A 15809-nucleotide genomic window follows, 5' to 3' on the forward strand; every position below is an offset into this window, starting at 1 on the left:
CACATTTATATGCATATAATACATACACACACATGTATATATAAGTATCTTCATTTTAATCATAAAATCCCTAAAAAGATGTGTACATGAATCAAATTATAATAAAATAAGTTAAATGTACTAATGATACTTGTTTTTAAATATAATTCCACATCAATCTGCTTAATGAAGTACAGAAACATCAGCTAACTTTGTAAATTAAGAGAGTCAGCTTTAAGATTTGCTTTAGAGGGTGGTATGCCTATATATGCAAATCTTCTTTGAGGTCATTTCAACAATTTTATCGTTAGGAGTACGGGATTCATATTATTTCAAATGTGGTAAGTTGAACAAAATCAATACTGAACAACATACCTTTCAGATAAATTAAGGCTTTGGTGAAGAGGTTCTAATTTTTGGCATGTCTCTAGGCTGTCAACAGATGTCGAAGGCAATGAGTCTGATTGCACCTTGTTGGCATCACATAAATTAGCATCGTTTCTAGGTAGGGTCTTTCTGAATTTTCGTCCTAAATCCGTCCATAGGACATTCGTCAACATAACTTTGAGTTGCCTGTTATACACATAAATAATTAGTATATATGGTACTACATATTGTAGAATACATGAATTCATCACAAACTAGTATCTCCAGAAATTCTAAATTTCAAGCAACTATAGTAAATACCCTAAGAAAAAAGAAAAAATGCCCAACTATTATGAAAGACACCTTAAAAAGTAAAGTCTATTTCACTTAAGTTCAGATTTTCTTCAGAATTCTGTCAAGTATACTACAACTATCATTACACATGTACAGCTGCTAGACTCCTGGCAACGCATTCATGTTTATTAACAATGTTAGTGGAAGGACAGTGTTCATTTGCAGATCTCACCACAGATGTAACCACTGTTTGCACTAAAAATGTGTTTTTGTTTTAGCATTTGTTGATTCAGAAAACATTATTAAAACTAAGGGTGCACTACTGCATCATTTACATTCTTAAGCTTATAGAGTCTTAAGATATAGATTTAATTTTACCTTATTTCTAAAATAGGTCAACTTATAACATTTACCTTACTGTACCTATACCAATTTCAAAAAAAAAAAAAGACTGATAAATGCAAGCAGTTCCAGCAACAGTTTTGCTCATCATGTTTTACCCATCTTCTCATTCAATACATTTTTATGCTGAATACTTGAATAACTATGTTTAGTTCTGGAATTCCAAAAACTGTGGAATATAGTTTCTGTAGTGGTGTGAACAGGCTACAAGTGCACTTAAAACAATGTCAAGTGAGGAATGGCTGAAAGTACTGTGAAATGTTTAATCAGAAGAGTGTCTATTTTACTACCTATGAAACAGTTTTAGGCATTTTTTGTTTGCTTAACGAACACAAGAATATTAAGAAACAGCAATATGTTCATGTATTTTCAAGATAAAACAGGAACTCTCAAAAAAAAAAAAAAAAAAAAAAAAAACACTTGTTTTCAGCAGCCACTTGAGTGTATATCCCCAGACCATCTAGCAGGAAGAGGGTAAAGTCTCCAGGGAACTTCCACAGAACATACTGAAAACTCCAAACATGTTGCACAAAAAAAAAAAAAAAAAGAAAAAGAAAAAACACCAACATGGCACATGTATACATATGTAACAAACCTGCACATTGTGCACATGTACCCTAGAACTTAACGTATAATAAAAAAAATTAAAAAATAAAAAACAAAAATAAAAAATAAATAAATAAAAGTTAAGCTATTAGTTTAAAAATCATTTAAAAATAAATGAGTGACATCTCTATGGATCAATAATAATTCATTCTACAAGCACTTACTGAACATCTTCCAGCAAAACAACTATGCTAGTATAATCTGGAGTTTCTGCTACAAACAAAATAGTTGAGTTTTTAAAGCCTTCATGGGTTGTGCATTACAGAGAAGAATAAACCAATTCATTATTTAATTAGAATTATAATATGTGCTATGAAGAAAAAATACAGATGTTGCATTTCTTCTGAGACAAGTTTCTGAGAATATGACCTTGAAGCTGAAGTCTCAAAGAAGGACAGGCACTATCCAAAGGAAACAAGTAAAAAATGGAGAAAGGTCCAAAAAACAGGAGAAAATGAAAATGAGTAAAGCTTCCTCAAAGAAATTAAAGGACTTGCCTGACTCATGTATTCAGAATAAAGAGGCAATGTGTCTAAGAATGGGCAGTTAGGCAGGACTTAGCAAACTATATTAAGGATCTGAGACTTTATGTCCACAACAACAGAAATTCACTCGTCTTAATTAGGAAACAGTGAGATCAGAGCTACATTTTTAAAAGATCATTTTGATGATCATTTAATCATTTATGAAGAATAAAATGGAAGTACTAGGAATAATAGAGAATAAAAATTAATTTACGGAGATAATGATGACTTTATCAGAGGTAGTTTTAGTAGAACGGCGGGAGCAGAAACCAGAATACGATGGGATCAGTAAAGGGAAAGGTGCAAAGGAGAAATATGGTTGTGAAAGTGGAAAATAAGACAAGACCTAAAAATAGACGTGAGAAGCAGGAAAGGGTTTTTAGTCAGTTATTGGTTGATTAGCTAGTTTAAGATAGGAAATATTTGTGTAAGTTTAAACGCTTATGGGAAGCACGTAAGGGTTGAAGACACAGAAGGCAGGATAATTAACACAGTAAGTTTCCTAAGAAATTGCGTAAGTGCTAGTATTTATTGAACATGTACTATATACCAGGCACTGTGCTAAGCATTTTACAATAATTTATTTCATTTAATCCTCACAACCACTCCATGAGGGGCTTAAAAATTATTCTTCTCATGCAGTTGAGAAAACCAAGATAGACTGATTAATATCTAAGTAAACAAGTGAGTATTGAAAATGGGATCCAGAACCATACACTCTCAAGTTTCTTGCCAGCCCTCTTAACTGCTTCACACTACTCTGGTTTATGATAGGATACGAGGCATTCCTTTCATCCTTCCAAGGAGAAGGAACCAAGACCTCTTAAAAGTGATAGGAAAGATAAAGGAACATAGGTTTGAAAAAAGTTTTCAAATAATCATTGTAGAGAGGGGGAACACAAGCTTACTAAAGAAACACAGTAACACTGTCTTACAGTTAACACATCCCTGTGAGATTAACACATTCATAATGCCACAAATATCCTTTTTTTCCGCAGACAGAAAATTGAGTTCACAGATGATTATTAATTGCAAAGAGGAAAAGGTATCTTTACAATTAACAGATCTGGCAGGCACCGTCTTATGCAAGTGATCAAACATAGGACTACTAAGAGTGAAACAACCAGAAATTATGTATCCCGATACGTGCAATAAGAAGTACATGACATCAGGTATGAAATAGTCCTGCCAAAAATGTAACCTGGCCCTAATCATAAGGGTAAGCCCAGAAAAATAATAAAAATATAGACTGTGAGGCATTCTACAGAACAACTGGTCTGGATTCCTCAAAACTCAATGTCATGGTTAAAAGGAAAAGGACAGAGCAGATGGGAACTCTTCTAGATTAAGAGACTAATGGGGTATAATAACCAAATACAATGCATGAACCTGAATTTGATTCTATTAGGTAGGTACAAAAGTAACTGCGGTTTTGGCCAAATAGATTTAAAAATAAATAAATAAAAGATATTTTGGGAACACTCAGGAAATTCTGATTGTGGATTTTATAGCAGATGATGATATGAAATTACTGTTAATTTTCTTGATAGTATAATTTTTATGTAAGAGAATGTCATTGTTCTTAGGAAAACCAAGCTGAAGTATCTGAAGATAAAATACCATGATACCTGCAACTTACTCTCAAATGGTTCCCCCAAAAATGTATGTATACGTGTATGTATACATGTACATATGTGATGCCCACTTTCCTGGCAGTGTTGGTGCAAGGGTGAGGTACTTCCAGGGGCAAGGTTGGCTGGCTCTGTGCTCGCCATGGCATGTACTGCAATGGTGGTCAGTGGGGAGAGGGGGATGGACTGCACTCCCACAGTGGCAGGGCAGGGTGCATGCACAGTCACGTGCTGCTGGGGCAAGGAAAGCAAAACCTTGCTGCGCACATCTACATCAGCAAAGCAATGTGCGGGGTGGAGGAGGGGGGGTTGCCATGGGCCAAGGGGAAGCTGCAGTGTGTGGAGGGAGTGGCAGGCTTGTGCATGGTTTTGGGGGCCACCCCACTGGAGCTCTCTCCCTGTTAGGCAGGTCCTCCAGTGCAGGAGCTATGACACAGGACCCCAGGGCATCCAGTGCTGCCCTGCAAGCAGACTCCACCAGATTGCGGCCCTGGGAGTGGCCACAGACCAAGGATGGTCAGGTCAGCCTGGCCTTGTTTGATAGGCAAGACAACCCTGCAGAGTTCAGGTCCAGCAGTTCCCCTAGGGCTAAAGTCTCTTATGGGAGCAAGTCGAGCCTAGGGTGATGGCCTTCACTGGCCATGCTCTGCTACAGACTCTCCTGCACCAAACCTTCTAGGCTCCACATCAGCTGGTGTGCTGCTCCTACCGCTTCTCTAAGCAGCTGTCCCTGTCAACTCAAGTGTCCGTGGTGGTTGAGGGGTCTCCTCCTGCTGGGATTCCGGAGACCCTTCAGGAGAGTGGATTGCTCCTTGCCAGTTCAACTCCCCCGTTGCCCCCCAGAGTCACTGGGGGCTATGAATGAGTCCTGGTACATGGTAGCCCTGTGCAAGGTTCCCACCTTCAGCCTGGCTTCTGTGTCTTCCCTCCATCCAGTCTCTGTGCCTTCCCTCTGAAGATCTATTAGGAGTGCACTCATCGTCTTGGTCCCTTGGTGGTAGCTATTCCACCTGGCTGCATCTAGTCAGCCCTTGTGTTTGGAGCCTGTTTTCATTTCTTTTGGGTCAATACCTAGGAGTTGGATTGCTGGGTCATATGGTAGGTGCATTCCTAACTTCATAAGAAACTGTCAGACTGCTGTAAGTGATTGTGCCATATTACATTCCCACCACTAGCCAGGTAGGAGGGTTTCATTTTCTCCACACCCCTGCCAACACTTATATGGTCAGCCTCTTTATCATCATCCTTTCTAATGGAGGTGTGGTAGTATCTGTTTGTGGTTTTAATTGCATTTCCTTGATGACTGATGATGTTGAACATTTTTTCATGTGCTTTATTGGACTTTAAAAAATCTTCTCTAGAATATCTGTTGAATTTCTTTTGCTCCTTCCTCCTTTTTAAAACTTTTTTTTTAAAGACCAGGAAGATAAGATTCATAATATTGAACGTCTTTTTGTATGCATGTTGGCCATTTGTGCGTTTTTTTGGTGAAGTGTCCAAATGTTTTCTCCATTTTTTTTGAAGGACAAGAAATACTCTCAATAAAAATTATGACAAATTAATGAAAACAATGCCTTCATCCCAATTGTTAGTTTATTTTCTAGAATCAAAATGCATAAAAAGAGACCGAGAGATGGCAAACGTGCCAAAATGTTTAAAGACTATCAGTCTATTATTTATAAGTTTTACAACTGTACATTTTAAAATTCTAAATGACCAAATAAAAATGCAAACAAAACTTTAAGGAAATTTATTTTAAGGATAAAATGTAATTAAGTCTAATGGAAAAACTATATGACTTAGGTATTTGCTAAATTATTGGGGAAATTATTATCTCCATGGTAATTTTAATAATTTCAAATATGAGACTATTCAATGTTGGGAAAAAGCCATTTTTCTATTCACTCAGACCAAATAAGAATTTACGTTGGAAAATAACAAATCATTGGTAATTTTATTGATTATTCTAATAGTGAGTCTCTAAATGAGAAGGACAATTTGGCTTCTCCACGAAAATACTTATTTCATGTTTGACTTTATTATAATTTGTCTGACTAAAAATATCTGGCAACAGAAGTCAGTAATCTTTTTCCCCCAAACTAATAAGGTGAAAAAATTCTAAACATCTACAACATTTAAGTGTCATAAGATTTCTCTATATACCAGAAGAGAAACTTAAGAGTAAAGAGCAACATTCAAACCAGGCAAAATAAAACCTAAATTTAGTATTTAGGGATATATACTTAGCTAACAATACTATCCAAGAAAAATATGAAAGTAATTACTTTGAAAGTTAGGGGAGTGGTTATCATTAAAGCAGGGGTCCCCAGCCCCCAGGCTGCCTTGTACCAATCTGTGGCCTGTTAGGAACTGGGCCACACAGCAGGAGGTGAACAGTGGGTGATCGAGCATTACCGCCTGAGCTCTGCCTCCTGTCAGATCAGCAGCAGCATTAGATTCACATAGGAGCACGAACCCTATTGTGAACTTCACATGCAAGGGATCTAACTTGTGCACTCCTTATGAGAATCTAAAGCCTGATGATCTGAGGTGGAAGAGTTTCATGCCTAAACCACTCCCCACAACACCCACCCACCCCCACTCTCAACCCCATCCATGGAAAAATTGTCTTCCACGAAACCAGTCCCTGATGCCAAAAAAGGTTAGGGACTGCTGCTTTAAAGGGTTATCATTTTCAGGGCTTGAGAACTTCTGAGGCAGTTTTCTGTTTTGTTCCTCAGTGGTGGTTAAAATCTACCTTGTTAAAAATACATTAAATTTAATGAATGATTCATTGAACTGTTTAACTTTGTCATGTTTTTGTTAGTTACATTATATTTCACAGTAAAAATGAAAAGTAAAAGGCAGCTAAACAGAGAACTCCACCTAACCCAACAATCTATACACTTAGGTAGGCTGGTTCCTGTTACTTGCCGAGGCTTTTTAGAACCATCCAATTATCTATTTAAAAAATGTCCGTTTGAAAGCTCCAAACCATTATACTAACACTCACTTAATTTTTTATGAGGGGAAATGATCATGATCTATATACTCAGATTCTTTAAAAAACAGCATTCCTAAAAAATAAGAAATATACTGTATCTTTTCAGTTTTACATATGAGAAATTTTATAATTGTAGGAAGACCCAACATAATAACAGCAGAAAAAAAAAATAACGTTTTTTGCCTATTAATAAAAAAAACACTGATTTTCCAGAAAACCTCAATTTTTAAAAATTTTTCAACAAAAGTAATTTATCAATGAATACATAAACATGACTTAATTATAAAGCTTGGCCAAATAAATTCAGATATCAGAAAAAAGAATCCTCCCTCAGACTTAGAGTCCTACATTTTGATTCTAGAAAATAAACTAACAATTGGGATGAAGGCATTGTTTTCATTAATTTGTCATAATTTTTATTGAGAGTATTTCTTGTCCTTCAAAAAAAATGGAGAAAACATTTGGACACTTCACCAAAAAAACGCACAAATGGCCAACATGCATACAAAAAGACGTTCAATATTATGAATCTTATCTTCCTGGTCTTTAAAAAAAAAGTTTTAAAAAGGAGGAAGGAGCAAAAGAAATTCAACAGATATTCTAGAGAAGATTTTTTAAAGTCCAATAAAGCACATGAAAAAATGTTCAACATCATCAGTCATCAAGGAAATGCAATTAAAACCACAAACAGATACTACCACACCTCCATTAGAAAGGATGATGATAAAGAGGCTGACCATATAAGTGTTGGCAGGGGTGTGGAGAAAATGAAACCCTCCTACCTGGCTAGTGGTGGGAATGTAATATGGCACAATCACTTACAGCAGTCTGACAGTTTCTTATGAAGTTAGGAATGCACCTACCATATGACCCAGCAATCCAACTCCTAGGTATTGACCCAAAAGAAATGAAAACAGGCTCCAAACACAAGGGCTGACTAGATGCAGCCAGGTGGAATAGCTACCACCAAGGGACCAAGACGATGAGTGCACTCCTAATAGATCTTCAGAGGGAAGGCACAGAGACTGGATGGAGGGAAGACACAGAAGCCAGGCTGAAGGTGGGAACCTTGCACAGGGCTACCATGTACCAGGACTCATTCATAGCCCCCAGTGACTCTGGGGGGCAACGGGGGAGTTGAACTGGCAAGGAGCAATCCACTCTCCTGAAGGGTCTCCGGAATCCCAGCAGGAGGAGACCCCTCAACCACCACGGACACTTGAGTTGACAGGGACAGCTGCTTAGAGAAGCGGTAGGAGCAGCACACCAGCTGATGTGGAGCCTAGAAGGTTTGGTGCAGGAGAGTCTGTAGCAGAGCATGGCCAGTGAAGGCCATCACCCTAGGCTCGACTTGCTCCCATAAGAGACTTTAGCCCTAGGGGAACTGCTGGACCTGAACTCTGCAGGGTTGTCTTGCCTATCAAACAAGGCCAGGCTGACCTGACCATCCTTGGTCTGTGGCCACTCCCAGGGCCGCAATCTGGTGGAGTCTGCTTGCAGGGCAGCACTGGATGCCCTGGGGTCCTGTGTCATAGCTCCTGCACTGGAGGACCTGCCTAACAGGGAGAGAGCTCCAGTGGGGTGGCCCCCAAAACCATGCACAAGCCTGCCACTCCCTCCACACACTGCAGCTCCCCCTTGGCCCATGGCAACCCCCCCTCCTCCACCCCGCACATTGCTTTGCTGATGTAGATGTGCGCAGCAAGGTTTTGCTTTCCTTGCCCCAGCAGCACGTGACTGTGCATGCACCCTGCCCTGCCACTGTGGGAGTGCAGTCCATCCCCCTCTCCCCACTGACCACCATTGCAGTACATGCCATGGCGAGCACAGAGCCAGCCAACCTTGCCCCTGGAAGTACCTCACCCTTGCACCAACACTGCCAGGAAGTGAAGCCAGGCACAAAAAACAGCACACCCTCCCCCACCCTGAGCAACCATCCCTGCCTACAGCACACAGAGAAAGCACAAAGACCTGTACCCCCCAGCACCACCACACCAGTGCCAACACCACCAACAGCACAACCACCCACACAGTCACCAGCAGGGATTCCTGCTACCCCACCAGCCACATTGCCTCTGCCACTGTGGTGAACACTCACATGAAGGCAGGCACCCTGGCACCCACTAGCACCCTGCCATAGCCAACGACATGCACTGGGCCACACTGTGTGATATGGTTTGGCGGTGTCCCCACCCAAATCTCATCTTCCCACGTGTTGTGGGAGGGACCTAGTGGGAGTTCATTGAATCATAAGGGCAGTTTCCCCATACTGTTCTCATGGAAGTGAATACATCTCATGAGATCTAATGGTTTTATAAAGGGAAACCCCTTTCACTTGGTTTTCGTTCCCTCTTGTCTACCACCATGTAAGACATTCCTTTCACCTTCTGCCATAATTGTGAGTCCCCACAAAGCCACATGGAACTGTGAGTCCATTAAACCTCTTTTTCTTTATAAATTACTCAGTCAAGGGTATGCCTTTATCAGCAGCCTAAGAACACACTAATACACTGCCACAGCTGCTGGCACATGCAAATGAGGATACATCCAGCTGCCACTGCACTATGAAATGCTTTGGCTGACACCACCCATTGGAGAGTAGTGACCAGCAGTCCAGGAGCACCTCAGCCCCCTAGAACAGTGGATTCCTAACCTTGAGGTACCAAAGAACAAAGTTGGGGTCTGATACAAGTCCCACAGAGTTGAAGCACACAGTCCAGGAGGAGTTGGGAGCTGAGTGGTGGTACCCTAAAATCTTTCAGAAACAAAGCCAGTTGGCTGACTCCACCTTATACCACAATCAAACCCTCAAGGTCATCAAATAAGATAAAAGAAAAAGACTCTACCCAAAGGTTAGCAAATTCAAAGACTGAAGGAACATGAGCCCACAAGGATGAGAAAGAACCAGCAAAAGAACACTGACAACTCAAAAAACCCGAGTGCCTTCTTTCTTCCAAAGAACCGAACCATCTCTCCAGCAAGGGTTCTGAACGAGGCTGAGATGGCTGAAATGACAGAATAGAATTCAGAATATGTGTAGGAATGAAGATCACTGAGATGCAAGAGTATGTTGAAAACCAATCCAAGGAAGCTAAGAATTACAATAAAACAATGCAGGAGCCGACAGACAAAATAGTACACAAAGAAACCAATCAACCTGATACAGCTGAAAAATATACAAGAATTTCATAATGCAATCACAAGTATTAATAGCAGAATAGACCAAGTGGAGCAAAGAATCTCAGTGCCTGAAGACTGACTTTCTGAAATAAGAAAGAAATAAGACAGTCAGACAAAAATAGAGAAAAAAGAATAGAAAGAAACAAAACCTCCGAGAAATAAGGGATTATGTAAAGAGACTAAATCTACAACTCACTAGTGTACCTGAAAGAGATGGAGAGATGGTAACCAACATGGAAAACATATTTCTGAATATCGTCCATGAGAACCTCCCCAACCTAATGAGAGAGGCCAACATTCCCCAACCTATCATTAATGGGTTCTGTCACCCATGAGAACTTCCCCAACCTAGCTAGAGAGGCCTAGCAGAGAACCCAAGTAAGATATTTCACAAGAAGAGCATCCCAAAGACACATAGGATTCTACAAGGTCAAAATGAAAGAAAAAATGTTACAGGCAGCTAAAAAGGTCAGGTGACCTACAAAGGGAAGCCCATCAGACTAACAGCAGACATCTCAGCAGAAACCATAAAAGCCAGAACAGGTTAGGGAACAGTATTCAATGTTCTTAAAGAAAATAAATTCCAACCCAAAATTTGATATGCAGCCAAACTAAGCTTCATAAGTGAAGGAGAAATAAGTTTTTTGGGGTTTTTTTGGTTTTTTTTTTTTGTTTGTTTGTTTTTTTTTTTTGAGATAGTCTCGCTCTGTCGCCCAGGCTGGAGTGCAGTGGCGCCATCTTGGCTCACTGCAACCTCCGCCTCCCAGGCTCAAGTGATTCTCCTGCCTCAGCCTCCTGAGTAGCTGGGATTACAGGCACCCGCCACTATGCCCAGCTAATTTTTTTATTTTCAGTAGGGACACGGTTTCACCATGTTGGCCAGGCTGATCTTGAACGCCAGACCTCAAGTGATCCTCCCACCTCAGCCTCCCAAAGTGCTGGGATTACAGATGTGAGCCACGGCATCCGGCCTGAGAAGATTCTTTTCAGACAAGCAAAAGACGAGGAAAATGGTTACCATGCAACCTGCCTTGGAAGAGCTCCTGAAAGAAGCACTAAATATGGAAAGGAAACAATGTTACCAGCCACTAGGAAAACACACTGAAGTACGCAGACCAGTGACACTATAAAACAACTCTGCATAATAACTAAATAAAACAAGTCTGCATAATAACTAGCTAACATCCCCAACTCATTCTATGAGGCCAGTATCATTCTGATACAAAAACTTGGCAGAGACAAAATGAAAAATTTAAGGCCAATATCCTTTATGAATATCAACGCAAAAGTCCTCAACAAAATACAGGCAAATCAAATCCAGCAGCATATCAAAAAGCAGGCTTTATACCTGGGAATGAAAGGGTGGTTCAACATATGCAAATCAGAAATTTGAGGCCAGGTGCAGTTGCTCACACCTGTAGTCTTAGCACTTGGGGAGACCAAGGCAAGAGGATTGCCTGAGCTCAGGAGTTTGAGACTAGCCTGGGCAACATGGCAAAACCTCATCTCTACTAAAAATACAAAAAATTAACCGGGAGTGGTGGTGCACACCTGTAGTCTCAACTACTCGAGAAGCTAAAGCACGAGAATTGCTTAAACCCGGGAGGTGGCGGTTGCAGCAATCCCAGATAGCACCACTGAACTCCAGGCTGGGTGACAGAGCAAGACTCTGTCTCAAAAAAAAAGAAAAACAATTGATTCATCACATATACAGAACTAAAGACAAAAACCACATAATTACTTCAATACATGTAAAATTGAATTTCTGTGGGACCTGGCAAAATGCACCTCTGATTTCATTCAGGTACAATGCATCAGCACAGAATTTCCTTTTTCTTTTTCTTTTCTTTTGAAGAAAATAAAATCAAATAATTTTTTTATTTTTTATTATTGTACTTTAAGGTCTGGGGTACATGTGCACAACATGCAGGTTTGTTACATAGGTATACATGTGCCATGGTGGTTTGCTGCACTCATGCACTCGTCATTTACATTAGGTATTTCTCCTAACGCTATCCCTCCCCCGATCCCCACCCCACAACAAGTCCTGGTGTGTGATGTTCCCTGCCCTGTGTCCATGTGTTCTCATTGTTCAACCCCCCCTAATGAGTAAGAACATGCAGTGTTTGGTTTTCTCTTCCTGTGTTACTTTTGTGAGAATGATGGTTTCCAGTTTCATCCATGCTCTGGCAAAGGACATGAAATCATCCTTTTTTATGGCTGCATAGTATTGCATGGTGTATATGTGCCACATTTTCTTTATCCAGTCTATCATTGATGGGCATTTGGGTTGGTTCCAAGTCTTTGCTATTGTGAATAGCGCTGGAATAAACATACATGTGCATGTGTCTTTATAGTAGAATGATTTATAAGCCTTTGAGTATATACCTAGTAACGGGATTGCTAGGTCAAATGGTATTTCTAGTTCTACATCCTTAAGGAATCACCACACTATTTCCACAACGGTTGAACTAATTTACACTCCCACCAACAGTGTAAAAGTGTTCCTATTTCTCCACATCCTCTCCAGCATCTGTTGTTTCCTGACTTTTTAATGATCGCCATTCTAACTGGCGTGAGATGATATCTCATTGTGGTTTTAATTTGCGTTTCTCAAATGACCAGTGATGATGAGCATTTTTTTTCAGAAGTTTGTTGGCTGCATAAATGTCTTCTCTTGAGAAGTGTCTTTTCATACCCTTTGCTCACCTTTTGATGGTATTCTTTTTTTTTTCTTGTAAATTTGTTTAAGTTCTTGGTAGATTCTGGGTATTAGCCCTTTGTCAGATGGATAGATTGCAAAAATTTTCTCCCATTCCATAGGTTGCCTGTTCACTCTTCTGATAGTTTCTTTGGCCGTGCAAAAACTCTTTAGTTTAATTAGATCCCATTTGTCTATTTTGGCTTTTGTTGCCATTGCTTTTGGTGTTTTAGTCATGAAATCTTTGCCCGTGCCTATGTCCTGAATGGTACTGCCTAGGTTTTCTTCTAGGGTTTTTATGATATTAGGCCTTACCTTTAAGTCTTTAATCCATCTTGAGATAATTTTTGTATAAGGTGTAAGGAAGGAGTCCAGTTTCAGCTTTCGGCATATGGCTAGCCCGTTTACCCAACACCATTTATTAAATAGGGAATCCTTTCCCCGTTGCTTTTGCCAGGTTTGTCGAAGATCAGATGGTTGTAGATGTGTGGTGTTATTTCTGAGGTCTCTGTTCTGTTCCATTGGTCTGTATCTCTGTTTTGGTACCAGTACCATGATGCTTTGGTTACTGTAGCCTTGCAGTATAGTTTGAAGTCAGGTAGCATGATGCCTCCAGCTTTGTTCTTTTTGCTTAGGATAGTCTTGGCAATGCGGGCTCTTTTTCAGTTCCATATGAACTTTAAAGTAATTTTTTTCCAATTCTGTGAAGAAAGTCAGTGGTAGCTTGATGGAGATAGCACTGAATCTATAACTTTGGGCAGTATGGCCATTTTCACGATATTGATTCTTCCTACCCATGAGCATGGAATGTTTTTCCATTTGTTTGTGTCCTCTTTTATTTCCTGGAGCAGTGGTTTGTAGTTCTCCTTGAAGAGGTCCTTCACATCCCGTGTAAGTTGGATTCCTAGGTATTTTATTCTCTTTGTAGCAATTATGAACTGGAGTTCACTCATGATTTGGCTCTCTGTTTGTCTGTTATTGGTGTATAGGAATGCTTGTGATTTTTGCACATTGATTTTGTATCCTGAGACTTTGCTGAAGTTGATTATCAGATTAAGGAGATTTGGGGCTGAGACGATGGGGTTTCCTAAACATACAATCATGTCATCTGCACGTAAAGACAATTTGACTTCCTCTTTTCCTATCTGACTATCCTTTATTTCTTTCTCTTGCCTGATTGCCCTGGCCAGAACCTCCAATACTATGTTGAATAGGAGTGGTGAGAGAGGGCATCGTTGTCTTGTGCTGGTTTTCAAAGGGAATGCTTCCAGCTTTTGCCGATTCAGTATGATATTGGCTGTGGGTTTGTCATAAATAGCTCTAATTACTTTGAGACACATTCCATCAATGCCTAGTTTATTGAGAGTTTTTAGCATGAAGGGCTGTTGAATTTGTCGAAGGCCTTTTCTACATCTATTGAGATGATCATGTGGTTTTTGTCGTTGGTTCTGTTTATGTGACAGATTACATTTATTGATTTGTATATGTTGAACCAGCCTTGCATCCCAGGGATGAAGCAGACTTGATCATGGTGGATAAACTTTTTGATGTGCTGCTGGATTCGGTTTGCCCATGTTTTATTGAGGATTTTCACATTGATTTCATCAGAGATATTGGCCTAAAATTTTATTTTTCTGTTGTGCTTCTGCCAGGTTTTGGTATCAGGATGATACTGGACTCATAAAATGAGTTAGGGAGATTTCCCTCTTTTTCTGTTGATTAGAATAGTTTCAGAAGGAATGGTGCCAGGTCCTCTTTGTATTATCTCTGACAGAATTCAGTTGTGAATCCATCTGGTCCTAGACTTTTTTGGTTGTCAGGCTATTAGTTATCACCTCAATTTCAGGGACTGTTACTGGTCTATTCAGAGATTCAGTTTCTTCCTGGTTTAGTCTTGGGATGGTATATTTGTCCAGGAATTTATTCATTTCTTCTAGATTTTTTAGTTTATATGCATAGAGTTGTTTATAGTATTCTCTGATGGTAGTTTGTATTTCTGTGGGATCGGTGGTAATATACCCTTTCTCATTTTTTATTGCATCTATTTTTATTCTTCTCTCTTTTCCTCTTTATTAGTCTGGCTAGCAATCTGTCTATTTTGTTGATCTTTTCAAAAAAACAGCTCCTGGATTCACTGATTTTTTTTGAAGAGTTTTTTCTATCTCTATCTCCTTCAGTTCTGCTCTGATCTATTTCTTGCCTTCTGCTAACTTTTGAATTTGTTTGCTCTTGCTTCTCTAGTTCTTTTAATTGTGATGCTAAGGTGTCGATTTTAGATCTTTCCTGCTTTCTCTTATAGGCATTTAGTGCTATAAATTTCCCTCTACACACTGCTTTAAATGTGTCCCAGAGATTCTGGTATGTTGTGTCTTTGTTCCCATTGGTTTCAAAGAACATCTTTATTTCTGCTTCATTTCATTATTTACCCAGTAGTCATTCAGGAGCAGGTTGTTCAGTTTCCATGTAGTTGTACGGTTTGAGTGAGTTTCTTAATCCTGAGTTCTAATCCTGATTGCACTGTGGTCTTAGAGTTTGTTGTGATTTCTGTTCTTTTACATTTGCTGAGGAGTGTTTTACTTCCAATTATGTGGTCAATTTTGGAATAGATGTGATGTGGTGCTGAAAAGAATGTATATTCTGTTGATTTGGGGTGGAGAGTTCTGTAGATGTCTATTAAGTCTGCTTGGTCCAGTGTTGAGTTCAAGTCCTGGATATTCTTGTTAATTGTTTGTCTCATTGATCTGTCTATACTGACAGTGGGGTGTTAAACTCTCCCACTATTATTGTTTGGGAGTCTACGTCTCTTTGTAGGTCTCTAAGAACTTGCTTTATGAATCTGTGTGCTCCTGTAGTGGGTGCATATATATTTAGGATAGTTAGCTCTTCTCGTTGCATTGATCCCTTTACCATTATGTAATGCCCTTCTTTGGTTTTTTGGATCTTGGTTGGTTTAAAGTCTGTTTTATCAGAGACTAGGATTGCAATCCCTGCTTTTTTTGTTTGTTTGTTTTTGTTTCCCATTTGTCTGGTAGATCTTCCTCCATAACTTGAGGTCAAGAGATCGAGACCATCCTGGCCAACATGGTGAAACCCTATCTCTACTAAAAATACAAAAATTAGCT

General features: G+C 39.6%; 1 protein-coding gene across 7 annotated transcripts in view; it reads right to left on the reverse strand.

The window, feature by feature from the left end:
• SENP7 (SUMO specific peptidase 7) overlaps positions 1-15809 on the reverse strand; it is a 192239-nt gene that overhangs the window by 99522 nt on the left and 76908 nt on the right. For 5 of the 7 annotated variants that reach the window (XM_007985973.3, XM_007985976.3, XM_007985975.3 and 2 more), the window contains one exon: positions 355-552. The exons of the other annotated variants lie outside the window; for them this stretch is intronic. In XM_007985973.3, the coding sequence (XP_007984164.3) occupies positions 355-552 (198 nt within the window). The remainder of the gene's footprint in view (positions 1-354; positions 553-15809) is intronic. 7 annotated transcript variants of the gene reach the window in all.

Source organism: Chlorocebus sabaeus, chromosome 22 (assembly GCF_047675955.1).
Source record: "Chlorocebus sabaeus isolate Y175 chromosome 22, mChlSab1.0.hap1, whole genome shotgun sequence".
NCBI lineage: Eukaryota > Metazoa > Chordata > Mammalia > Primates > Cercopithecidae > Chlorocebus > Chlorocebus sabaeus.